Source organism: Tachypleus tridentatus, chromosome 8 (assembly GCF_004210375.1).
Source record: "Tachypleus tridentatus isolate NWPU-2018 chromosome 8, ASM421037v1, whole genome shotgun sequence".
Classification (NCBI taxonomy): domain Eukaryota; kingdom Metazoa; phylum Arthropoda; class Merostomata; order Xiphosura; family Limulidae; genus Tachypleus; species Tachypleus tridentatus.
The window spans coordinates 130,269,389-130,296,584 of record NC_134832.1 but is presented as its reverse complement, the minus strand read 5'-3'; the positions used below and the strand labels follow the sequence as shown (position 1 = coordinate 130,296,584).

Sequence of the window (27,196 nt, the reverse complement as noted above, 5' to 3'; positions counted from 1 at the left end):
TTGAAGATTTTGATTTCAGGATCCTTTTGATTCATATTATTATCTGACCCTTGATCCCTCTAAAGATATTCACTATTCATCTATCATATGGAAAATATTTTTAAAAATATAGTACCAGTTAACCACCCCATTCACCCCATTTTTGTAGGTGGTAGAGATTCATCACTCTTCACTTTGTATATCCTGTAACAAATCCTCTCCCTCGAGTCATATCAAATTTTAATTTGATATATATTATTACTAAAATAAAATCCTTCCTTTTTCATATTCTCAATAGGCTTAAATAGCAAATAGTAAACTAGAACAAATTTGTAACATTTACATTAAGCCTTTTCCAACTGACATATTTCTTTGGTTAAAAAGTTTAAAGCAGACATTAGTTTTGTTTCAGTCTAGTATTTTTTGATGTATTGACAATAAAACTTGTTTAAATTTCTCTCTCTTTTCATTGTATTCTCATGTGTATAAACATGTTACACACAGTAAAGTCTCAATTAAACCCTTCAATCAAACATTTTTTTTTCACTTGTATAAATTAATTATTGACAGTAAAACCTATCAATACACCATTTATTGAGAGTAAATACATTCAGCCTGTAACACTGATTGCACAGTTCTGTTGTCAGTAAATCTTTTCTTCATCTTGTTTTTAAATTAAGTAGAAACATTTGAGTAAGTTATATACCAACAGGAAAATTTTGAGTATAGATTTTCCTTGCATATCCTAATTTAAATTTTTTTAAATTTGGTTTTGAGAGAATATGTACCTTTGTGTAATTCTTGTTTAATATTGAATGTCAATTCCTGGATAAAGAATGTTGGTTGCTTGTTGAGTTAATGTTTAATTGTCTTACTGTAACTAGGTTGTTGTTTATCATATTATTTGTAAGTAAATTTTATTGTTTGAGTCATTGTTATTCTTGTAGAGCTTTATTATACTATCACTAAAATATTGTTTACCATATTACCTTTAGATAATGTTTGTTGTTTGAGTCATTATTGTACAGTTTTATTATACTATCATTAGATAGTTTATATACAATATTACTTGTATGGAAATGTTTATTGTTTGAGTAATTATTATTCTTGTACAGATTTAGTATACTGTCACTAGTTATTATTTATTTACAGTATTATTTGTAGGTAATGTTTGTTGTTTTAGTAATTTGTTATTCGTATACAGCTTTGTTATAGTATCATTAGATATTGTTTATGTACCGTATTACCTCCAAGTTATGTTTGTCATTTGAGTTATTGTTAGTTTGTACAGCTTTTATTATAAAGTTATAAAATATTGTTAATTTATCATATTATCTATAGGTAATGTTTATTGAGTCAGTGTTATGCCTTTAAAAGAATACTTGTATAATGTGTCCTTACAGTGAAGTCTTGAAGAAGTTTATTTAGCATGTTAATTTTAAAGTATGCTGTGAATTTACTGAGTTTGTAATCATTTTTAATTTTATTTACTCTGTAGTTAACATGTCAATTGTAAGTACATAGGTGTTTATATTTGTGTATGTATAAGTTTTGTTTATGTAATGTTTTTTTTATTATCCAAACTTATATAATCTGTATTTGCATATTTTTTTATAGAAATAAAATTTTACGAGAAAAATATAACAAGACTGAAACTCAGAAATGTGAAAATTAGTCATTAAAGTAATGACAACATGAATAATCATGCATTTTGTTTGTTTTAAAATATTTATTGAACAGTGAATCATATCAGTTTTTGAAGAGCAGTGAAACTTCTTATTTTTGAAATTAAATAAATTACAGTCTCTCTAATGAAATTAGCTCATGTAAGCACTTTCATGTGGTTTGTCACAAACCAAATGAGATTAATTTTCAATGTGATTAGTAGAGTATTTATGCTAATACTAACACTTATTCCACGTGTTATTGGAACTTTAGATTTCTGTTGGATTGGTGTAAAGATGATATACGATGTATCACTAAGTTTAAAAACAGGAAAAGTTAAACATATTCAATTTGGGTCTTAAATCAGTGTATTTGATGCAATGAGTCCACAACTATCTTTGCAATAAGAGAAATATGCAGGAAGTTACTTTAAAATTTGTGAAACTTCTTGTACATGTAATAACAAAGGCTTCTTTTTAATGATTAACGGCAAAACCAGAAACAGTCTCAGTAATTTTTTTTTTTTTTTTACTTTAATGGGAATTTGTATACATCTTGAAGCTGTTTTCAATAGAAATTGCAGCACAAAGTAAATGATAGTTGAAATAATCACTACCAGTATCTTTAATATTTGGAAGAAAAATACTTTCAGGTTTTGTTACTTATATGCTATTCTTCACACTTAGCTTTTTTTAATTTGTTAGAAGTGTTCAGTTACTAGTTCAAAGTATGCTTTATTACAAGTTAGTGATGTTTAAATATATATTAAATAATTATATATGTTCCAAGCTCATTACATACAGTAAGCCATATTAACTATATTTGTTTATTAACCAAATGTTCTAATAATACATTTTAATTATTGGTGCTTTGAAGTTTAAGAAGGTGGTGGCTAACAAATCACTATGACATTAGGTAAATAATTAGAATTCATCATAGTATTTCTTTGTATGCTTATGCATACACACACACATGTATAACTATTAAAATGTTTACACATACAAAATATATTCAACATTTAATAATTTACTGTACTAATGATTTGTTTTCCTTTATTTTCAGAGGAAAGAAGTTATCAGAAGGAAAGCTCCCATTTTTTGCAGCAGGTGTTAGTTCTGTCATACATCCGGTATGAATTTTCTTCTTTGATTGAATGTGTTGTACCACAAAATAAATTTCTTACATAACAGTGAACAAGTTGTGTTAACAGAGTTTGTATTGTCATTTTTTTTTTCTGTTGCTGTGTATTTATTACATTACTGTGTAACATGTGGTATAAATATTTTGTCTTTGTTGCTTAAGTTTTTGCATCTGTGTTTATATCTCAGTACCTATTTCATGATAAAGAAAGGTCCACCTTTCAAAACTACTTGGGTTATCGGGTTTCATATTTTTATGTTTAATTTTTGAACCATGTGTTCTCCTAATAATAAGAATACAGCTTTAATGGTAGCCACTAAAACTCTATTTTTCTTTTACAGCGTAACCCAAATGTTCCAACAATACACTTCAATTATCGGTACTTTGAAGTTCAAGAGGAAGATGGCACAATTCAGTGGTGGTTTGGAGGAGGAACAGACTTGACTCCCTACATTCTGGATGAAGAAGATTGCCACCATTTTCATCAGACTCTAAAACAAGCATGTGATAAACACAATCCTTCATACTATTCCAAGTTCAAGGAATGGTGTGACAAATATTTCTTCATCCAACATAGAGGTAAGTCTTGCAATCCAGTTTTTCAATACAGAGGTAATTATTGTATGTGTTCTTACAACATAAAGATCAAACATATTTTTATAGACTTCTAATATACAGTTCAGTGACTGATGTTGTTTGGTTTTCCATCAAAGATGGCAGTTGATCTTTTTGTATAGTATTTCACTGTGGAGGTGAGTAAGCTAAGCAGTATTCTTTTCCAGCATTAATATGACATGGTCTTTTAGAGTAGTCTCTTTTAGTCTCTTAACCTTAATTAATATGAGATGTTGTGAACCTTATAGAGTAACATTCCAATGCAAAGATCAGTCAGTATTTTAGTAAACATTAGCCAGCCAGTATTGTAGTGCAATGTTGTCTTTAGAAGTAGGTATTGTGGATAATTCATTTAACAGAGGTTAGCCAAGCATTATATTGTAATATTTAGACATAGTTTAATTAGTGATGTGTACATCAGAGATTCAGTTTTCATGCAGAAAAAAATATTAAAATTATACAACCAACAATTTGAAATCACGCAATATAAAATTCCTGATTGTGCATTGATAATGTGGCAAAATATAAAGTAATGTAATCCTTACCTAAAATAAAAACAGCTTTAGAAAAACATTTAAGATAATATCAGATGCAAAAACAAATTTTATACCTAGAAGTTTTTCAACAGGCCATTAATCACTGTCTAGCCAGCAGGAAATTACTTGATAAACAACAAGAAATGAATTGAATTTATAACTAAGTCACGTTACATATAATTTATCCTGGATGAGTCTCTGATTTATTAAGTTATGCCAGTTACATATTATGATTTCAAATAGCCATAAATTTTAATTTCAATTTAAAAGTTTATTGAATGTTAATATGTATTAAACATATTAAAATTTTCTTTCTTAAGACAAATATGTTTGAATATACAAACAACAATACAATTTATAATAACAGTTATTACAAATAATTATTTATATACAAAGTTTTATAAACTTACAAACAATACTGAGTCTTCTATTTGGTCTGGAGCTGGTTATTTTGTTAAAGTTTCACAAGGAGCAAAGTAATTCTTTGTTAATACACAGGTACACTTTTTTTGACAGGATAGAAGCTAGCTTCTTCACACACCAGTTTTTTTCCTGAAGAAAGTATATAACGTCCTCATAGAAATAGTAATGTCTGAAGTTAATTTACTAAAGTTAACCAGTTTTTAATGTTCGACATCTATGAACATTCTTGGTCAAATATCTGCAGTCTTCCAATTTGTGAGTGTTTATCACAGTTATAGCTTCCAATATTTATAGTATACTAACTGTAGCAAACCAACTATGTATAGTGTCTCTTAGCATGTTGATTTATAAACTTTATGGTGAGGTTCTCAAAAGTTTCATTGGAAACAATACACTCGTGCTTTAATAAAATATGTATGTTCTTGATTCTTGGACTCAAGAATCTTCTACAAATTTAGAGAATAGACAGGAATTTTGCAACACATATTTAACACTATAAATTACATGCATTTCTAAATGTATATTTAACTGAAATAAACATCAGTATTAAAATAAATATATTATAGAATACTTGTTTCAGTCAGAAGTTACATAGCTGGTAACAATGACCTAGAGTTTACTTTACCATAGTCTAGAAATTTAGACTTGGATTATGTTGTAAACCACTGATTATATAATTGTATGTAAATTATGGAAAAATTAAATGTTCGTGTTGCTTTAAACTTGGGGCCCTAGTACACAGTTGTTTCCAATATAAAAATAAGACATGACTGTAGTGTAATTTGAATGATAGACATCATTCAAATGGTATTCTATTATTTATTTGTCTTAGGGTGAAACATAGCTTTACAGCTGAAAATATTATTCAAAACAAAGATAACAAAATGATGAATAAGTATATTCTAATTATTATTGGGTTTAAACACCCTGTGTATTGATTTATGGCATTATGCATTGCTTGTCTGTCTGTTTCACAGAATTAGTTTCCCTAATTTATAAGTTACTTTTCAGTCCTGAAGTTAATAATTATAATGACCTTCTAATATAGAAATTGGTTAATATTTTAGAACACTTTTCCTGCACAAAACAATTAGTGTTCTACTGTAATTTTTCCAGCCTTTATATATTGTTAATATTGCTTATTAGGTTGTTTGGTATTGTTGTATTTGTTATCTCTCATAGAAGTAAGTTGTAATTTTAGCATATTTATTGATGTGATTCAAGTCATTGTAGAAGTGGTTTGAACTTGCACGGAGATAAGCAAGTAATTAAGTTACCATGGCACTTTCTTTATTTCTTGGATTAGAACTAATAAACTTTTTAACAGAATGTGAACTAAAATGATTTCCATAGAATTTTGAAATTATCATATTGTAATTGTGTTCAAGCTTTTAAAATTTCACTCTAAAGTTTATGATCTAAGAGTTAAATAATACAGATGTAATATTGGTAACAATGTATTGTTAACTGTTTAGAAATATGGTGCACGTAAAGTTGTGTTTAAATGTTTTTATGCTCTTATAGTATCAACTAAGTTATTATATACAACATGTAATTTTTACTTATAAACTTCTGTCATTACTTTCATACATTACTATAAGAATTAATATTTTTGGCACAAGAATTTCATGTGATTTTACAATTCATTAATTTGTAAAATCACATGAAACTCTTGCACCAAAAATATTAATTCTTACAGTAATGTCAAGAAAGATTTCAGTGTAGTTGAACAAAGCTACTGGAGAAATCAGCTTTACCCTTTTGCAATAAATGGTAGACATTTTTTTCTTAAAGGTGTATTCTAACAATTAAAATGCTGGCTAATGTATAAGTGCTCATTATATATTTGATTTTTACCTGTGTTAATAGTGGCCAAAGACTAATAAGAAATGGCATGCAAGTCTTGAAATCTTTAATGTGGAATTTATTTGACTTTTATTGAATTAAGTGATCATAAGTGTTGTGCAGCAATTTTTAGTGTTGGTATTCCTTATCCTAGGGGAATGTAGAGGCATTGGTGGAATATTCTTTGATGATGTTGACTCACCAACTCAAGACAAAGCATTTCAGTTTGTTTCTGTAAGTAATTCAGGTATTTTTATCTTCCGAGTTCCTTCTGCTTTGCTTCTATGAAATTATAATTTAAGTTTTAACTTTCATGATTTTTGTCAAATGTTCATTGTAAAGACGATATATATATCTATGTTTGACCTGTATGCTTCACAGAATGAGAACTTGAATGTAGCTGTGCATGTGAAAATTGTTATGTATTACAATGTTAAACCATGAGAAGACATTAAAAGTTACATACTTATGGTATGTAGTTGATGAAGTGAAGGGTGCATGTAATCAGGTTTTTGCCGTTCTAAGAGTAATCACATACAACACATGCTTGGTCACCAAATACATCTGCATGGCCGGATGGTTAGGAAGCTCAACTCGTAATCTGACTTGACAATGGGCATGACTGGGTTATTTATTAGGCACAATAGGCACAGTGCCTAGGGCTTATGAAAACTAAGGGTCCATTAAAATTTTTCTCAAAAGTTAATCTGGTTTAACTTGTATGGCTGGTAGGGCCTACAAATAGGAGGTTCCTAGGTCCTATGGTCATCTTAATTTGGCTCTGGCAGTGGATGGTGATAGCCAGTTTTCTGCTAGTCTTACATTGCTAAATTAGGGACACAGGTAACCCTCATATATGTGTGAAATTCAAAAACAAACAAACAAAGCATCAAAAGTTATAGTATAAATACTTAACTCATTTATATTATACTGAGTCTGTCATGAAAGAGAAAAAAGAATTTGACCAAAAAGTGACACAGTTTCAAGAAAAGAAGCCACAATGGGCCAGTTCACTGGTCGACATGGTTGTCAGACACCACTATACTTGGGATTTTACTCTGTGGTTACGTGAAGGACATTATCTTTAGAACAAAGTTGAATGAGCTGGGAATACTATGCAAATGGATCACTGATGCAATAGCTAGCTTGACACTTAATATGCTGGCCAACAGGTGTAAGAAAATCAAATGTTGACATAATATTTTTAGAACTGCAAATGGAGCACATGTAGATGTGTACTTATAGCATATGGTGTGTGTCAAAAAATTGTAGACATGTTCTTGCAACTGTTACTTTCTTGTAGTAGTTTATATGTATAATATGTCACACATTTTTTGGGCATCTTGAATACAGATTTATGTAAAACTGAAAACGTGTCTTTCTGTCATGATGTTGTTAACCTGATAATAGAAGGTGCACCTGAACAAAACTTTGTGAATTTACTTGAAAAAAACATTATTAGAAAAAGTATGGGTGTGTTTTGCTTAAATTAATTCTTGTTATCTAGTGTAATATTGTCATTATGAATATATGGCCAGGTGGTCAAGACACTCGACTCGTAATCTGAGGGACGAGGGTTTGAATTACCATCACACCAAACATGATTGCCCTTTCGACCGTGTGGGCATCATAGTATAATAGTGAATCCCACTTTTCGTTGGTGAAAGAATAGCCCAAGAATCGATGGTGGATGGTGATAACTAGCTGTCTTCCCTCTAGTCTTACACTGCTAAATTAGGGATGGCTAGTGTAGAATGCCCTTGTGTAGCTTTGCACAAAATTCAAAAACAAACAAACAATTAATATAATATTTGATTTATTGCAATGGTTTTAATAATATATACTAGTTTCATTGTTTTAGGAAGGTTAGTGGAAAATACTTAACATTTTATAATTCAAATGTATTATTTTTCTAATAAAAAAAATCATATAGTTTTGGTTGTATTTTAAAAATTAATAAATATCAGATGTATATAGTGTTATTATTGTTATAATTTTACATACGTATACATTTATAAATCACCAATAATAAGAAAAAACAATTGTGGATTTTCATAAGGAGGGTGTGGATTAAAGTTTTCAGTAGGCGGTTAAGTTTCGTATTTGATATATTTATTCTTCTAGAATTGTAAATTTTTTTAAATAGTACTTAGTTCTTACATTTTGTCATTGAAATATGTTGGCAGCCAGTTTTACCTTATAAACAGGCATGAGATTTGTGTGTAATGAAGCTTGTATTTTAGTCTTGTGCCAAGGCTGTAATTCCCTGTTATATACCGATTGTGAAGAAGAACAAAGAAAAGGGGTATTCCTATGCCGATCGCCAGTGGCAACTTTTAAGGAGAGGAAGGTGAGTTATTAATCGGTTGATAATAAAGACAATTCCTAGAGTGAACTGTTGGTATACTCAGAAATTTTCTTTTACTTTGTGGAAGACATCAAAATATATTGATAAATGATGAGCTTACAAAATTAATTCTTATAACGATGTATTTATTAATTTTAGGTATAAAACTAGTGCAAAAATAAATGCATGTATTGTAAGGTTAAAAATATGTGATTACATAAAGGTGTATGTATATTCTCAGAAGATGTTGACAGAGATCAGGTAAGTTGTTAAATTATAAAATACATTCTGATATGGTACTTATCTCTACTTACAAGATTAGCTGTTCTTGTTCAGTGCTGCCCTTTATTATATGCAAACTTTTTCTTCACATATACCACAAGCCTTCTACTCCACTGTATTGGAATTGGAATATTCCAAGATGGTACTCATGCAAATTATCGTACATCACCTCTTAACCTATAGGATCGTGACAAGCTTACGTGGCTCCACACTCATCTACTGAACTTTCACTTCTTATATGACAGCATTCTAGTTTGACAGGCTTTTTTATTTTTTATTGCTGCATGTTTAATTTTCAACTTATTCAATTCACTTATTGTATTAGTTTTTATCAGTTCATTTAAGTCACTTTTTTCTGCACTGATGTTTGGTGTACATTTTTTTGTACCATTAATGCTAAAGTTCACGTTACCACTTCAGGAGTAACAGGCCTCAGGTGCAGGTGACCTGATGATGGATTTATTTGTTTTATGCATTGGGAGATCAAACGTTACATGGTACACTTCTATGGTACTAACACTTCTGAGAGGGCAGAAGGCCTGTGAGATGCATAATTAAAACTTTTGTGTATAGAGGGCAGCACTGAACAACACTACCTAAGCTTGTGAGGAAGGTAAGTACCTATTGGAAATGCATTTTCAGTATACTAAAATTATGTTGTTAATATTTTTTGGTTTTTATTGGTGTTTATTGGCTTTGATTGCGTCTTCTTCATTACAGTTTACTTGAGAGTTTTATTTTTATAATTTTGTAATAACCTTGCCTTTTAAATTTTCTTTTTTCGTTTCTGGCTTCACAGCTGGTATATGATGGTAACCTCCCCACTACCCAGTCAAATAAAAGTTGGTGATGGGTGTTGCTGAGAAGCTGTTTTTTTCTCTAGCTTATCATTTCAAAATTAATTATCACTTTCTACATATTGCTGTACTGTAGCTTTGTGTGCAGAATTATGAAATAAACATTTTTGGTAGCCTTCTTTGCAGTACACATATATTAACTGATCTTCTTTAAACCTGTATTCTTCTATAACTTTGTGTGGAACTACAGAAACAAATGATTAGTACTTGCAGTTCTCTTTGTTGAAGTTTCATTTTAGTAAGTAGTCATCTTTATTCTACTTTTCGATTTTTAATGCATTTCATTTTTTACCCGTGTGTGCTTGCCTTTTTGAATTTGATCACAACGTATCAATCCTCAATTTCTTTCTGTTTGTCTTCAACCTCACACCTATATGCATTTTTAAGATTTGTATAAGAAATAATACTGTTCCTTCTCCAGTATAATCTAATTGGGAGCAGCCTTTGTTTCTGTACCTAAATTTGACAGACCACTATCATAACCTGTTTAGTTTCTCTTGATTCTTCTCTGGATGTACCCTGTCACAGTGTGGACTAACATGAGGAGCATTTCCATTGTTATTCTTGGTTTGATGAGTTGTGTGTCACATTGTCTGATGACCTAGTTCATAGTTATTTTATGATGCAGGTCATTTTATACGTAAAGGAAATGATATAATTGAATTTTGTTATGATTCTTATCTGTTGTAATAGTAATAAGATATTGTTCTGATTTATAATTAAAACATTGAGAAAAGAAGTGGAAGTATATAACTCTACATTAGACTTTTACAGTTTTAATTGAATGAATACCATTATTACAGGTGTTTAAAGAAAATCAAATTGTGGATTTCACAAAAACATATTAAAAACAAAGCACCTTGCTGTGCTGAGAATTGGAATGTAGGCTAAATCTCTTATGACAGTGTGGTTCCATTAGTTTTTGGAAAAATGTACAAAATGTGTAAATTATAGAGCTACTGCCAAAAAACTACAGAAAACAAATGGTTCTTAAAATACTTTTTGTTCGTACAGCAGGAGCTTGATTCTTCTAAAAGTAAATTTAAGTTTTCAGACATAATATTTGGATTATTGGTAAATTTTCTTGTTTAATCATATTAAATCTAATTATGCTGAAATGGAAAAGTTATGTCTTACCTTGTTTACATTTTTTAACTGTTTATTATATTTCAACATGAGTTGGCCAAAATATTGATAAAAATATAAAATTGTGATAAAGAAAACTATTAAAACTTTCATTAATGATTTTTTACTTTTGCAGCTTTCGATTTTAATCAAGTTTTTCATGCAAATTTTAGTCATGACTTTCTACAGACCAGTAGATAAATGTAGCTGTGGTGATTCATTCTGTAACAGAATTGTGTAGACATTTTCTTCTTTCATTGATCTCTAATGTTGGAAGATATTAAGCTGGTACTTGATGTTTGCATACTTCCACAAACATTCATATAGTAGTAATAAGCTAGTTCTAATTTTAGGACTTCTGTCAGTAAGTACCTTTTATTGGCTACTCTAATGAACTTCAGACTTGACATGGTGGAAATATTTATCTTGGGATCCATGGGAAAGTCTAATTTTCAAGCTGCTAAACATGGTGTTAAGTTTTAACTATGAGGACATAATGTAAATTATGGCAGTCAGTCTTCTAATTAGACAGCAGGTACTGTTTATAGCTCTATATCTGATTGGCATTTCAAAATTAAAGTTTTGGGTGAATCTTAGGAGCTTCTCATTTAGCTTGTGTGTCATACAAGATTCTTTACATTTTGAAAATGTCATACAAGATTCTTTACATTTTGAAAATGTCATACAAGATTCTTTACATTTTGAAAATGTCATACAAGATTCTTTACATTTTGAAAATGTCATACAAGATTCTTTACATTTTGAAAATGTCATTTTAAATTTTTCCTAAACATTACTTTCTTTTTATCTATAACAACTCAGGTTGTACCTTTAACAAATTAAATTTTCTATGTGTGATACATTTTAATGAAATATTTTTAATCTTTATGAACCATCATTTTGCATACCCTCCCCCCTCCCCTTCAGTAAGATTTTAGTAAAATTATTCAAATGTTTTTGAAAACGTAAAAGTTAGTTAAATCCAGCTGTGGTCCCTGAGAAAGTATGTATCAAATAAAAAAAACAAACAAACTTTTTTTATCACGGTCATGTAGGTTTCAAAAGTAAAACTTTTGAAGTTAACCATTAATTTAAATGTTCTTAATATGATGATTACTTCTGATAATATCTATGTGTATCAAAGTTTTGTTGAATGAAAGTTTAAAGAATTCTACTAAATGGTATTTGTGTTTGTATCAGTTTAAACACCTGTAAGAACCTAGTACGTTTGATACATCATTTCAATGTTGGTCTTGTTTTGTTGTGGAAAAGTAGTTTATCTTAATCAGTAAATATTTGTTTGTTTGTTTGTGTGTGTGTGTATCATTTGGGGGGGGGGGAGTAGAGTCAAAATACATCAGAAAAAAATGTTTGGCATTTACCCCACATTCTAGCATCACAAATTGAAATGAACACAAATGTTGATGAAGTATCTTGAAAAGTAATGTGAACATTGTATTCATACACTATCAAAATCATATTATCGATGATAAAGGAAAATTCCCAATGTTGAACAAGTATACACTTTTATTTTGAAAATAAACTTCAATTTGTATTAGTGATTGAGTACATTTTCTGTGCTTAGTTATTTGTTTTAACACAACCAGTGTTCAAAATTGTAAAACAGTATACTCTGAACCTGACCAAAATTAATTCTTCCTTAACTTTAATCTCATTTTAAGTATAAGATGTTTAGTCTCATCTTGAGATATTGATCTATTCTTTTTTCAGGTATGTGGAGTTTAACCTCATATATGATAGAGGAACAAAGTTTGGTCTCTACACACCAGGATCCAGACATGAAAGTATCTTAATGTCTTTACCATTATATGCTGTAAGTATATTTTTGTATATTATAATTCTGTTTATGAACTGTTATTTTTTTATAGTTACAATTGTTATTTATCATATTTATCTGTTTATTTTATGTTTTCTTTATACAAAGGTTTGTTTCTTTGTGCACTAATTTATTTTAAAACAATATTGATAAAATATTAAACCACCATTTTCAGAAACGTTTCAAAATGTGTTTTTGTTTAACTTAAACTAAAGAAAAAATGTTTAGATGAAATGTGGGTGTGGCTTGTTTATTTCAGTAATGCATCACCAAGTAAAAGTTACTTTGAGTCACAAAATTAATGTTTTCACAATCAGAAACAATGTGAAAGCAAACACTCGTATCCTTAATATTTTCAGTTGCATATTGTATTAGAAAACCATGTAGTTAACAGGTATTAGGGAACCTTCACCAGTATAGCTTATACTCTTGAAGAATAAGATATTATATAGATAAATAACTCGGATTTTTTTTCAGGTTCATAGGTACTACTAATAGCAACTTTGAATATGTTTTGTCAGTTGCATCAGTCCATTAGAATGGCCTTGTAAGTGTACTAAGTATATTGTCAAGAAATTTGACTAACTGTTAGTAAACAGCATAAGTAGGTTGTACTAGAAATATATAAAGTATTTCTGCTGAAGATTTGTCTGTAAGTTTATAAAATCCTTACTGAGTAGGTCTGAGTGGAAGGTGATTTTCATCATAAAAAAATAAAAAAATATTTTAATCTTAAAATTTAATGTGTTTTTTTACACAACCTCTAGAATCTCTTACATGAATATCAATAGTTTTTTCAGGTAAAAACTTTGTTTTATCTCTTATTTTTGCTACCATTTTGATACCTCTAACAAAGTCACATCAGTGTACAGAGGGAGATAAAAAGACTAAGTTATGTAATTAAATCAGTGATACGTTATTTTTCTATAAATGACTCAAATTATAACAGAAGAGTTACATATAAAAACAGTTTCAGCATTCTAATCTTCTCACATCCATATGTGCTTTTAATTTTCTTTTTGTACAAAGCTGTTTAGAATATATTTAAAATGTCATAGACAGTTAACTGCAGTGGAAAAATTTAGTGTAAACAAGTGATCAGTCTACAAGCATGTAATGCATTCTGCTTGAACTAATGTCATGAACTTCTTTAACTTACTTTTCATTTGCCACCTAGTGACTCAGTAGTAAGTGTGAAGGCTTATACTAAAAACTGGGTTTAATTCCCATGTTGGTGATAGTTCATTGTATATCTATGTGCTTAACAAACAAACGATCTTTATCATTTATATTTTATGTAACCTAATGAGTTTATACTTGTCACATTTTTTAGTTACTTTAAAAAATATATCTAAATATAAATAAATATATACACACACACGCACACAAAATTTGGACTTACATTAGAGTTGATTGGAACTGGATTTTGTAATAAATATTCAAGAGCATACTTCCTTACCTTTAGTTGTTTGAAACTATGATGAAAAACATTGTATGTTACTTGTGAGTATGCATTTTAGAACCCACAAATATATCAGTCTCTAAAATACAATGTCTGTTTTAACTGGCTTTCTAACTAAACTTTAAATAGGCTAAACCATAGCTGCTTGAAGCAGAAAACACAATCACAAATAATGAAACTGAGGCAAAATATCTACTTATGAGGAGTTAAATAACATAATAATGAAAGGAATCTTGTAAAAGGAAAAGCTGTTCATTGCCATAGTTATAAATAATTTTTAACTTTCAGTTACGTTTATTTAAATTATTTAACATTAAATAAAGAATATATTTAAAAATATCTTTGGAGTTTACAGTTGAAGCTTATTTCAGTAATATGTATTTAGGAGCATACTTTAGTGTGGTTTCTTTTTGAAAGACAAAATTATATGGAATGGACATGGCATGGATTTGAAATTGTTTTTATATTAAAGAAAGAGAAAGGATTAGAGGTTCTAAGTTGATATTCTGGCTTGTCAGTGCTGACACTTTGTGTTTCTTATTATTTGGATATTCAGAAAATCATAAAATGGTGTAAATAAAATTTAAGATGGGCAATTTGGAGAACAGATTATGTGAGACAAAGAAGGGAAAATTGAAAAATTAATTAACTTCTTACTTTTAATATTAAGAAAATAAACTCAAATAATACAAACCTTTGAATTATAAACTATGTTGTGGTGCCAAAGTTATTAAATTAAAATTTGAATATAACTGTGTAATTGGTCATGGTGTACATTTTGATACAGCTCTTGATATAAGATTAAGATACATTTTGTCAGTTGGACATGATATAACATTTCCTCCTCACCAGGTGTTATTAATTATCAAATAAAAGATACCACTGGCAAGAAAATTCATTTATACTGCTTAGAAATAAATTACATGATACCTGATTAATTAATTTTCAAGGTTAAATTTGATGTATCAATTTCATTTTTGATATTAAAGATATCTATATTTTTACTTTGGTTGCACTTTCTAAGCTGTGGTAATTTTCATTTTCACCATGACTCTGGTGAGGGTCTCACAATTGGGAAAAAGAAAACAAAAAAACTGTAGTCTTTCCCAAAATACAGACATTAATAAGCACTCTAGTGATTAATCTTGTGTTGTACTAGCTTGTGCACCCATCCATTAGATGGGAAAATAAAAACCTGTTTGTAAAAAGGAAGAAGAAGAAGTGCTTCTGTGTTTTTACTCTTGAAATTATATTTAGCTTAAGAAAAGAATCAAATTATTTATGCATGAAGCTTTTAATTTTAATATTTGAAGTTAATGTCTTGTTAAATTACCAGTCACATTGTTGATGAGAAAAAGTTCAAGTTTATTATAGAATCTAAATAGTAATTAAATAACTTTTATATATCATGTACAAAAATGAAAGTATTTAAGTATGAAGTGTTTTGTTAAATTACGAAATTAAAACCATGAAGAGACTTGTGAAAAGTTCTGATAATGTGATAAAGTTCTTCATTTTACTGTTTATTTTTTGTTTGTAAACAGTATGTTACTAAACATTATCCCACATTCTAAAGAACATAAAAGATATTAACCTGTGACAGTATGTTGGTTTTTAACACCTAGCAGTTTGCAGAAGTTTAACTGTGTGCTTATAGTACCAGTTATTTCCTTTTATTTAAGTGATTTTTCTATATAAAGTTGCTTGTATTTAATCAAACTGCTGTTGACTTTGTCACAGTTAAAACTATTGACAGTGATTTATGTTGGAAGCCCATTACCTTGGTTTAAAGTTAGTAAAATGTTGTTTGATGATCTTGTGGTGCTTTGCTTTTTGTTGTTTTAAACTTTGTTGCAGTTTATAAATCTTGTTTTTTATAGTTGTGGATGTTTTCGTTTTCCATATTTTATTCAATCAATAAAATGAAAATTATTATTATTTGTTTAGAAATGGGAATATTGTCACAAGCCTGATCCAGAATCCAAGGAAGCTAAACTCTTGGATGTTCTAAAAAAATCCAAGAGAGTGGGTGTAACTGAAGTTTTAGTCTGTCAGTTGTTTGAAAATGAGTTACGACAGTGTTTGATGGTATGGCGTTCAACGGTATTTCTACAAACAGAACGATGAGTTTTATAGAGACATCTTGCAGTCTACAAATATTTTTATTGTGTTTGTGTGTGTCAGTTATACACTTCTATTTGGATATTTCCAATACAGTACATTAACTCTGCTTACATGCCTGCACAAGTAACTATTCATGTTCAGTACTGCCCTCTATATGCAAAAATAATAATTATGCGTTCCACAAGCCTTCTATCACCCCTTTGCTGTAACTGATTGTTTCCAGTGCATCACTCATTCAAATCATCATGCATCAAACCTCCACCAGTAAAGGAGCACCATACTCTCATGATACATATGATTACCTCTATTCAATTCTACCGAATTATTATTAGGCTTTATTTTTCTCACTCTCTCAGATATATATCAAATACTTTGATTTACTTATTTCTACTTTAAATTCTGAAGTTCATGTTCTTAATTTGGGTGTTATGTCTGTATTATTCTAATTTTTAATATTCCATTTCGCTTAGATGGGGCTTTTTATCCAAGTTTATAAAAAGACAAAGAGTATGCTTATTTGCATACTATGATATTTCGTCTCTTATAACCTTCTTTTTGGTTTATTTTCCACTGAGTGATTTCTCTGTTTTGTGCATTGCTCTTTGAACTTGCTTCAGCTTTGTATGTTTTGTCAGGTGTTCAGAGCATTTATTTGTCACTTATGCTCTTGGGTTATGCTTTCCTCTTTCTTTGGTCAACTGGCTACTGTTTGTCCATTCCAAACAAGAGCCTGCCTATTACCCTTATCAGCTGCTTCTGGAGATGGCAATAATGTCATGTTAATCAAGTTAGAAAAGTCCAAACTGTGGTCTATCCAGTGTTCTTCTTTTTTCTATCTCATTTGGGCCCGCTTTTCTCCTATTTGACTTTGTTTGAAAGGTTTTTCAGTTCAGTTGTAGCTTGCAAAATTCTTTAGTTTTGGGGGATATGATCTTCCAAGGTAGCCCTAATTCCCTTAGGTGAGGCTCATATACAGGCTTTTAATAACCAGTAGAGTTTCACAGGGATCCTTTGTCAGATCTTATTAACCTTCTTCCATTCCGTGCTGTCGATCGGCATTAGTGATTAGATCCTTTTCATTTTACCTACTTTTATAATTTTTGGGATTGAGCTTTATAAATGTTCCATGGCTTGGATCACCTTCTGGCCATACTTCTCTCCAAGTTGAATGTACTCTTCTGTTTTCAGCCATATTTGCAACATATTTTTATGATGGGTGAAACACATATATTTGGTTCAGAAGTAGTGCAATTCCCCACATTAAATATTAGAATCTGACTGTCTCATCTTAGAAAGTGTCCATTGGATTTCCTTTGAAGGATGCTTTTTCTTTTCCTTTCACTGGTCACTACACTTGTTTAGTATGGGATTCCTCTCATTTATGTAAAAGGAGGTATGTACTGTATCAGAAGCTATAATTTTCCTACATTGGAAATGTATTTCCTATAGGTACTTACCTCCATTCACACTTCCCACCCTTCTTCTCCACTGAAAACCAGTGCTTCTATCTTGTGACAAAACTCAGAGTAATAGTTTGGTAGAATTGAATAGAGGGAGTCACCTGTTTCATGAGAGTATTTTCCACACTTATTGGTAGAAAGTTGCTGCATTATGATTTATATGAGAGAGGCATTGGAAAAGGTGGAGAGGCTGGAGAATTACTCCTGGTGTAATGGTTCTGGAGGGGGCTGTAGAGAAAGCAAAAAATATCTATAAGTATGCATGTCTGGTCAATCAGTATTGAACATTCAAATGATCTGGTATGGGCTGGTTGTTATGGTGATCGACTTAACTGTAAAATTGCAGGTTCAATCTCCATCATCAAATATGCTTGCCCTTTCAGTGTTATATTGTAATGGTCACTCCCAGTATTTGTTAGTAAAAGAGTTGCCCAAGAACTTTTGGTGGGTGGTGTTGAGTTGCTGCCTTCTCTCTAGTCTATCATTTCAAAGTTAGGGACACTGAGCACAGATATCCCTTGGATAACTTTGCATGAAAGTTTAAAAAAACAAAGAAACAAACCTTGAACAATATGCTATACACAACAGTTTTAATGTGTTATTATTATATAATGTTTCAGTGAGTTTTAATTTCAACATGAAAGACCATAGCTTGTTTTATAAAGTTTAAAAGAAAAACAAGTACGTATAGATGTATTTTTGTGATGTTAAAATGAAATGAAAACCACATTTTAATTAAAACAACTGCATTTTCTGAAAGGTTTAAAATCTCTCTAAAAAGTAAAACAAGGTAATACTTGGTAACCTCTTAACTACAGGGATAATGTCCAACAGTATTAGCTCACACTGTGAACTTTGCCAGACAGAAGGACAGGAAATTAAACATGGTATAGTTAATTACTTAAGTGTTTTTGAATTAATCACAGTAGCAAATCTAATGAAAAAATACACGTGATCTTTGTATACATGTATAAAAGTTTGATTTATTCGTAGTACTGTATGTCTTGAACCTGGGATGACCAGTTCTGCACAAAATGTCCATCAATAAGGCTAAGTGCATATGATGCTTAAAGTATAATAATTAAAGATAAATGTTTATCTGTATGTTCCTTCCCCTCATTTTTCATTATTAAAAATAAACAAAAAATTCCTGAGGTATAAAAAAAAGGATAAAAATTAAAACAAAAATGCATTATATCATTGCATAACAAAAACATTAAAGTTTAAGATACAGTTGCTTTTTGCTGGACTAGTGCACACATGATACCAAATTTGTATAACTTTGTAGTTCACTACTTTGTGTTGTACAATGTTGTACACAGCACATGTGTATTCATGGTACAGTGTACTGGTATTTTACTTCTTCACATGTGGTTGTGTGAGATATTCTAAAATAAGTAAACACTATAATGCAGACTATTGAAAACAACACAAACACATTGAAATTGTTTGTTTTAAAATGGTTTTAGAAAAAAAACCTTTGGCAGTTTTTATTTAAACTTATATTTTCTCAGGTTGTGTAAGTTGGATTTACATGTACAGATCTTATCAGTCTATTTCTGTGAGGTGATGGTCCTTAATTCTTATATTTTGTTCACAATTATAGACATTATGAATACATATTTTTTTTTTAATGAACGTACTATTTATTTACCACTGTTATTGTTTCTGGTGTATTTTTGTTGTAGTTTTATGTAGTTTTATCATGAGCACAACATCAGCAAAGCTGTTTTCTTTTTACTGGTCAAATATCAATGAGATGCTTATTATAAAAGTCAATGGCTGCATCTAGACTCAATAGGGATAGTAATATGAATATCTGGAGCTGATGGCACTTTAGGCTTAAAGTTAGAAGATGAAATACAAATAAAACAAGTGTCTGTTGTGAATAATGTATCAAAACCTCAAACTATGATTACATATCTTTTCACAATTTCATTAAAAAAAAAAAGGTAATGACTCAGTACTAGAAAGATGCAATAAGGTGAAATGTAGTTGTAATATGATAAATATTGTGTCAACTTTTAACTCCTAATATTCCATGTATTGCTTCCATTTTGTTTGACCATCAAGTGATTACATTGTACCCAGTGCTAAACTATGATATGTATTGTAAAATGTGATTAATGTAGTACCATGTACGATGGGATTTTTACATTTTCACTGCTAGATGGAAAGGGGGAAACTTATTTGAGAGCTGTAACCCAGATAACAATCCTTTTTTAATATTCACACACAGGGTTAACATATTTTCATGGGCCAAGAAAAATTTTTTCTGTATTAAATATTTCACTTAAATTTGTAGAATATACTGTTTGTACATGCAGACTGTGGTGTCCTGAGATTGAACTGTATCACTTGGTTCTCACACAGTGCACTTGCATGTGTTACAATATTTAGGGAAGCAATAGAGGTAACTGCAAATTAATTGGTAAACAGTTTTAAATATTTTCCAGCAAATATTTATTACTATTAAATATATATTTTTAGATTTCTATTTTAAAAAGACTTTTAATAACTGTCTGAACTAACAAGTTTTAGAAGTACGATCCAATATTATAGTATTTAATTATATTTTTATAGTGACTATTTTCTTGATCATTATTAATTGTGAATTTTTTAGCATTAACTGATTCGTAGTTTAACTTTCTGCTCCTCTACATTGTTTTTGTGTTATTTTTTAACACTTTATTTCGAGGATCGAGGGTTTGAACCTCCCATCACAACAAATTCGCTCATCCTTTCACCTGAGGGGGCATTATAATGTGATGGTCAAGCCCATTATTTGTTGGTAAAAGAGTAGTCCAAGAGTTGGTGGTGGGTGGTGATGACTAGCTACCTTCCCTTTAGTCTTACGTTGCTAAATTGGGGACAGATAGTGTAGATAGCTCTTGCGTAACTTTGTGCAAAATTAAAAACAAAAATTCTTTACTAAGGTAAATTCTCTCTGTCAGATACACCTGTTTCATTTTACATTATTATGGTAATAGAATATTAATTTATATATGCAATTTAATCCCGACTTTTGCCCTTTCTTTGTACAGTAATTTTCATTAAGGTGCTAAGTTTAACTTGTTCACAAGTAAATATTGGCTGTCACAATTAGTTTGTTTTTTTTTCGTATGTTTTTTTACATTTGAAGTTTGTTACTTTGATATTATGAAAAATGAATCCTGCTAGTTATACATAGCTGTCTTGGAAACTGAATAATACTTGATACCTTTGTTTTCAAGGTTAACTGGTTTTTTCTTCCAAATTAACTCCTATCTTTGAAGTGAATTACTGAAGTTATAACTTAATAATGGAGATTGATTTCTTTCATAACTTTTGTGAATTATGTAGGGTGTTTTATGTAACTTAAATTCTTTGTTATTAACAATTTTCTTAGTTATAGATTTGGTAAATTACTGGTTTGTCTGGTTAAAGGTTCCTAGTTCATGTAACTAATTGTGCCAAAAAAAAAAAAAGAATAAAATGATCTCAAAATGAGACTTGCATTCTTGATCTTAGAAGCTCATCATATTATTTCATTGCCAAACATAAACAGGAGTAAAAGTTAATTTCCATTTGAAATGCCAGGTGGATAAGGCACTAGACTTGTAATCTGAGGGTTTCAGGTTCGAATCCCTGTCACACCAAACATACTTGTCCTTTCAGCTGTGGGGTGTTATGATGTGATGGTCAATTCCACTATTCGTTGGTAAAAATAGTAGTCCAAGAGTAGGTGGTGGGTGGTAATAACAAGCTGCCTTCCCTCTAGTCTTTCACTACTAAATTAGGGACAGCTAGCACAGATAGTTTTGTGTAGTTTTGCATGAAATTCAAAACAAAACAACACTAATGAAATGTTTCAGATTTGTGTAATATATATATAATAAAGTGTGTAGCAGTTGTAACAGTAATTTTTAGTTAGTATTAGTGTAACACATTTTTGAGTAAAATATTTTATAGAAGAAATTTTCCATATTTGTAGAATGGAGCAAAAGTTAAAAAATCTAGATAAACATCATAAATAAAAGATAATGATTTGTTTAATATGAAGCTCTCAAATATGCAGATCATATTTGAAACTGTAAATTATATTTGAGATTTTTTTTTCCTTGCCTTATGGGCAGCATCAGCCTGTGGTAATGGTGACTGATATATCTCTGAAATTGACCTGAATGTCAAGATATATAAACCATTGCTACAACAGGATACTGCTGTCCATGGTAAAAAAAATAAATAAATTGTATCACTGATATACATTCTAAAGGTTAAAACCAACAAGAGTTACACAAAAATATTTTGTAAATTTCAACAGATGGTGCTATAATAGTACTTGAAAGAAAGGTTTCTTAAGTCTTCAATAATTACAGTCGATAAATTAGGACAAGAAATTTATGCAAGTTATAAAACCAAGGTTTTTAACAATTCATTTGCTAAAAATACATCATTAGACTGGAGTAAGACTGGAGTTGTATTTGAAAAAGGGGTGTTGATGCATGAAGTCCTGTCCTGTCCACCAAAGAGAATCGAACGTTAGAGTTTTTTAGCCCTGTTAATTTGCAAACCTACTACAAAACCCACCTGTGGACAGAGTTGTATTGAGACGTAATGCTAAAGTGTTATTAAACATTACATGTGTTCATTAATCATTTTTTGTTCTGTTATTTCCTGAGTAGCCAATAACTTTAGTTACGGACTGGTACTCTTATTATCTTATGTAAATGATCGCTAACTTATGCTTTAAGAGATTGTTTTTTTTTTATGGGTTATACATATCACATTTTAAAACTTGAAATAATTATCGGTTTTGGTTGATTTTTTATAGTAAGGCTGCCCATGCGTTTGCATGATCAATCAATACAGCCAATTTATATATTTTTCATGAACAAATATATTGTTAAAGGTAATGAGTTCTTGTTTCCATTTCAAATTTTCGTTCACTGAGATAAAACTGTTTGTATCAGAGTGTGACATATGTCCAGATAAAACTCGTTTGTATCACAGTGTGACATATGTCCACATAAAACTGTTTGTATCACAGTGTGACATATGTCCAGATAAAACTCGTTTGTATCAGAGTGTGACATATGTCCAGATAAAACTGTTTGTATCAGAGTGTGATATAGGTCCAGTTTTATTTTTTGTTTGAAAACACAAATATTTTACACTTTCATACATATTATATCGAATATTCTGTTTTGTATATGAAAACACAAATATTTTACACTTTCATACATTTTTGTTACATAGTGTAATGACTAACCTAGAAGACAAGCAACTGAATTTTAAAGAACAGAGTTATTATAAATTTTTACTGTTTAGTAAGTCATATCTTAGTAACGATATGATATAGGAAGATGAAATTAAACAGTGTTAAGAGTATTATGTGGGTGCAAAGTACGCTGTTCTTACATGCTGCCACCAGGAGAGCCACAATGATTCCGTAACTGATCAATGACAGCAGGTGTTTACAATGTGCTCTTCCATATCCAGAACATATTGCATCTGTGTGGCAATGGATTTTACAGCAATAGCACACATCTCATCTGGTACTTTGGCTACTTCTTGAATAGTGGCATCCTTGAGGTCTGGAACTGTGTATGAGACTTTATCGGTACGCGCATGATTTCAGGTACCTTCACAATCAGAAATCGATTGATAGGTCCAGTGAATGAGGTGGTTATTCACAAGGAAATTGACGTGAATTGTCCACGCAAAACATGTTTCACCTGATTACCAATATACAGAAGAGGCATTATCCTGTATGTAAACCACAGTTTCTACCATTTCGTTAGTGTAACATGAGAATAACACTGATTGTGAACATTTCATGTTACTGCGCAGCTTTTTCTGTGCAGGACTATAGTTCATGTATTAACAGCTTTTATAAAATAATAAAATCCAATAACAAAGCCAGCTGTAATTTCAGCAACATAGAGGTGTCTAGTCAATATTAAACTATGCCTTATTATGACTAAATAACTCACTCACACATGTTGACTTTTGTAAGAGTTTTATCACACATGTTGGAGGAGGAGGGTCATTTATTGGTCATTAATTGCCAGTCTTGCCAAGAACTCTAACATAAAATCAGTACTTGAGGATAAATTCATCTTCTTCAGTACTTAACCTGATGCAGCTTGTAAGTAACCATTAAAAAAACTGACCGAAGAATCTTACAAACAGTTGAAACTGGGAAATACAGAAACCGTTAAGATATAACGTGAACTTTTGTACCTATATGCCTATTTCGCTTTGGTATGACTAATCTCAGTATGTGTTGATGGTGTGCACCAGTTTGCCCTCTCCGCACGCTTATCAGCCTCATTATGGATGAATAAGTTTTGATATTGTTGTTGTTTCATTCATGGTAGGTCCTTGTACTCTAAGAACCAGGGACACTCAGAAATATATAATTTATCTTTACCTCGCTCTTGGCTAAAGAGATATTGTCGGAAGACTTTGACTTTAGTTTCATTCAGATACAGAAGAAGAAGCCGGTGAAAAACAACAAGCTGATTAAATTTCTTATTTCCTGATACAGTTTTGCAAAGTTTTGTTTGCTTTAAGTAAATTCCAACTTCTACAATAGCAAGGACAAAAAAGTAGATGAATGAATAAAATAAATATGATGCGAAATCTAAATAATAATAACAGAAAATATAGTATAACTAAAGGAAAATAAAATAAAAGAAGTCATGGGGTCCACTAAATCAGGAATGGGATCCAAAGAACCACTACTCGAGAACTTGTTGTATTGAGGGAAAGGGGGATATCCCCAGAAGAAACCCTCATTCACTTAACCGTCGCCTAAACTTGTACCTGGAAGTAAAAAATCAACTTATGTTGGAAGTGAACATGTTACTAAAAAACTCCAAAACTTAAGCCTATGGTAATAAACAGGAAATACGACATGTAATTCAAGGAAATTTTATTTCAGATAGGTAATTAACAGGAAATACAACATTTTCTTTAAATGTATTCATGCGCTAATTTCTTTTGTTTATTATTTAAGATTTTGTAACTGGTCGCAACTTAGATGGAAAAATGAGGATCGTCTTACCAAATCTCATAGTGATGATTGAATTTGTACGAAAATACAAACGACTATGATTGTGTAGTAACAAGAGCAGAGGACTACACTTAGGTGTTTTAGTATGGACTTTATTCCGTGTATCAAAGTTTGCGGATGGCTCAGCGGAAAGTATGAAGGCTCATAACACTACTAATCAAATTTTTCAATTCACACTGGGAAGAACACAAATAGGTCTTTGTGTTGCTTTGTGTTTAACGATAAAGAACTTTAACCTACATAATACAGAATCCAGACGTTAATACATTTTACAGACAGAGTTGATAGTGTATTATGTTCCCAAACTTATATGATAGTTACGTACTTTGGATATTTAGATGAGAACTCTTGGGTCTTAGTTTATTTTGTAGCTTTCGGGCATAGCTACGCAAGGACTATCTGCGCATAGCCATTTGTAATTTTGAACTGATAGACCAAAGGGAAGATAACAAGTAAACATTACCCTCTACTAACTCGAATAGTACAGTCATAATGGTAGGGATTTTTGCTTAATTTTAAAATTTATATGTTTCGAAACTTTATCAGAAACGACGGTTTCTTTTCATCTTACACATGATTACATGAAGTATTCGCGAAAGTTGAAAGATAAAGTTAATATTTCTGAGTTTATATGATGGTGGAGGGATGACTTCTAATTTAGTAATAATACTGATATAATTACGAGTGCAGAAGGGGACTAAGAAAAACATAAAAAAATAGAAGAAGGAAAATCGGTTGTCTATCCTCTAGAAATCTGTTACAAGTAGTTTGTTTGATTGTAATTAAGCACAATGAGCTGTCTGTGCTCTGTCTACCAGGGTATCAAAACCCGTAGTCTAGAGTTGTAAGTCCGTAGGCATACCGCTGTGCCGCTGACGGGAGTTTATAAATTTAATGTCTTTGCTGGGACAAGTAAATCCAATAGAGGTTTTGCGTGTGACGTCACTCTTGACCTAGTTACTGCTGACCGCCATGATGGGTGGCACGCTCGGCGTGTTTATATTCCAACACAAGGGTGATTCATAGTCAAAAGTGCGCGATGGTACACTCGTGTTGTGCATTTAACTGTTCAAATCGACATGGACAGGTGGAAAATGTGTCATACTACAGATTTCCTAAAGATCCCGACCGAAGAAGACGATGGATTGCAGCTGTCAATAGGAAAAACTGGACACCCACAGAGCACACCAGACTTTGTAGTAAACATTTTGTGTCAGGTATCTATAATTCATCTATAGCCAGGCTGAATAAATTGAAACTTACATGCATGATATATGTATAGCAGAACACACTGCAGCACCAGTCAAAGAAATGTTTTTTGCACACTTTTCTTTTACTTTTAAATAACTGAATAGTAAATTTACTGAAGGAACAATATTATTCATGATGAATAGGTTATATAGCCATTTGTACATTAAGACAAAATGTTAATATCTCTTAAAGGACCAATTTAAGTGATTCATCAGAAAACCACAACTAGCACAAGATCAAAAAGTGTGCAAATAATTATTTTGTTGGCTGTACATTCAGTTGTTAAACAATGTTCAGCATATTCAGTTATATATATATATTTTCAGTTAAAAGTGTACAGTGTATCTGTTATATATATAAATATTATCTGATGATGCCTGTAGATCTATATCTTAACTAAATTATTGTACTCTGTTTCAGGGACGAAGAGTGATGATCCCTATCACCTGACTATGTACCTTCCATATTTCATTTTACACGTTCTCCCCTGAAGAGAAGGAAAGCTGCTGAATTGTGTAAATATGAAAACAGGAAAGAAGTGACCAAAAGGAGAAAAGAACAACAAAAGAGACATGAAGCTGCTGCTGGGCTGCTTGACCTTGCTTTCATAGAATCTGCTGGCACTGCTGCCACTGATAGCAGCTGTACTGATTCTGCTGATGAACTTGAAGCTACATGTGATACTTTTGACTTGTGTACATCACAATATACAACTGAGACATGTATGCAGACGGAAATATCATTCACAGACTTAGTTAGACTTGAATCTGAATGCCAACAGTTGCGGAATGAAGTCCTCCACTATAAAAGTACAGCAAAAGCGAACTGTTTTGAAGATGCTACTTTTGCAAATGACGACGAGAAGGTCAAATACTGTACAGGTCTGCCGTCATATGCAGTGATGATGATCATATGCAACCAAATTTACAGATATTCCTGAGATACACAGTCAGTCTCTAAATTTCAACAATTCATATTGACACTCATGAGACTGTGATTGGATGTGCCACTGCAACTCTTAGGATACATATTTGGATTGCACACCTCAACAGTATCACGCATATTTCAGGAGCTCATAAATGTCATGAATATTCGACTGGTACCAACATTTGTTTTCTGGCCTGAGAGAGAGGAACTAAGAATGACGTTGCTCGTGTCTTTTCGTGAGAAGTTTTCAAAGTGTGCCTG

At 30.9% G+C, this 27,196-nt stretch overlaps 1 protein-coding gene and 1 long non-coding RNA gene across 5 annotated transcripts in view; both read left to right on the top strand.

Annotated features, from left to right (window-relative positions):
- The window catches only part of LOC143223488 (oxygen-dependent coproporphyrinogen-III oxidase-like), a 52,894-nt gene extending 31,711 nt beyond the window's left edge, over window positions 1-21,183 (top strand). For all 4 annotated transcript variants that reach the window (XM_076451535.1, XM_076451536.1, XM_076451539.1 and 1 more), the window contains exons 8-13: window positions 2,707-2,773; window positions 3,126-3,363; window positions 6,358-6,437; window positions 8,447-8,553; window positions 12,546-12,648; window positions 16,061-21,183. In XM_076451535.1, the coding sequence (XP_076307650.1) occupies window positions 2,707-2,773; window positions 3,126-3,363; window positions 6,358-6,437; window positions 8,447-8,553; window positions 12,546-12,648; window positions 16,061-16,240 (775 nt within the window). In that variant the 3' untranslated portion in view covers window positions 16,241-21,183. The remainder of the gene's footprint in view (window positions 1-2,706; window positions 2,774-3,125; window positions 3,364-6,357; window positions 6,438-8,446; window positions 8,554-12,545; window positions 12,649-16,060) is intronic.
- Window positions 21,184-25,684: 4,501 nt separating this feature from the next.
- Window positions 25,685-26,909, top strand: LOC143224284 (uncharacterized). The gene is made up of 2 exons (XR_013013314.1): window positions 25,685-25,974; window positions 26,429-26,909. It is a non-coding gene; the product is annotated as an uncharacterized LOC143224284 (long non-coding RNA).
- The last annotated feature ends 287 nt before the right edge of the window (window positions 26,910-27,196 follow it).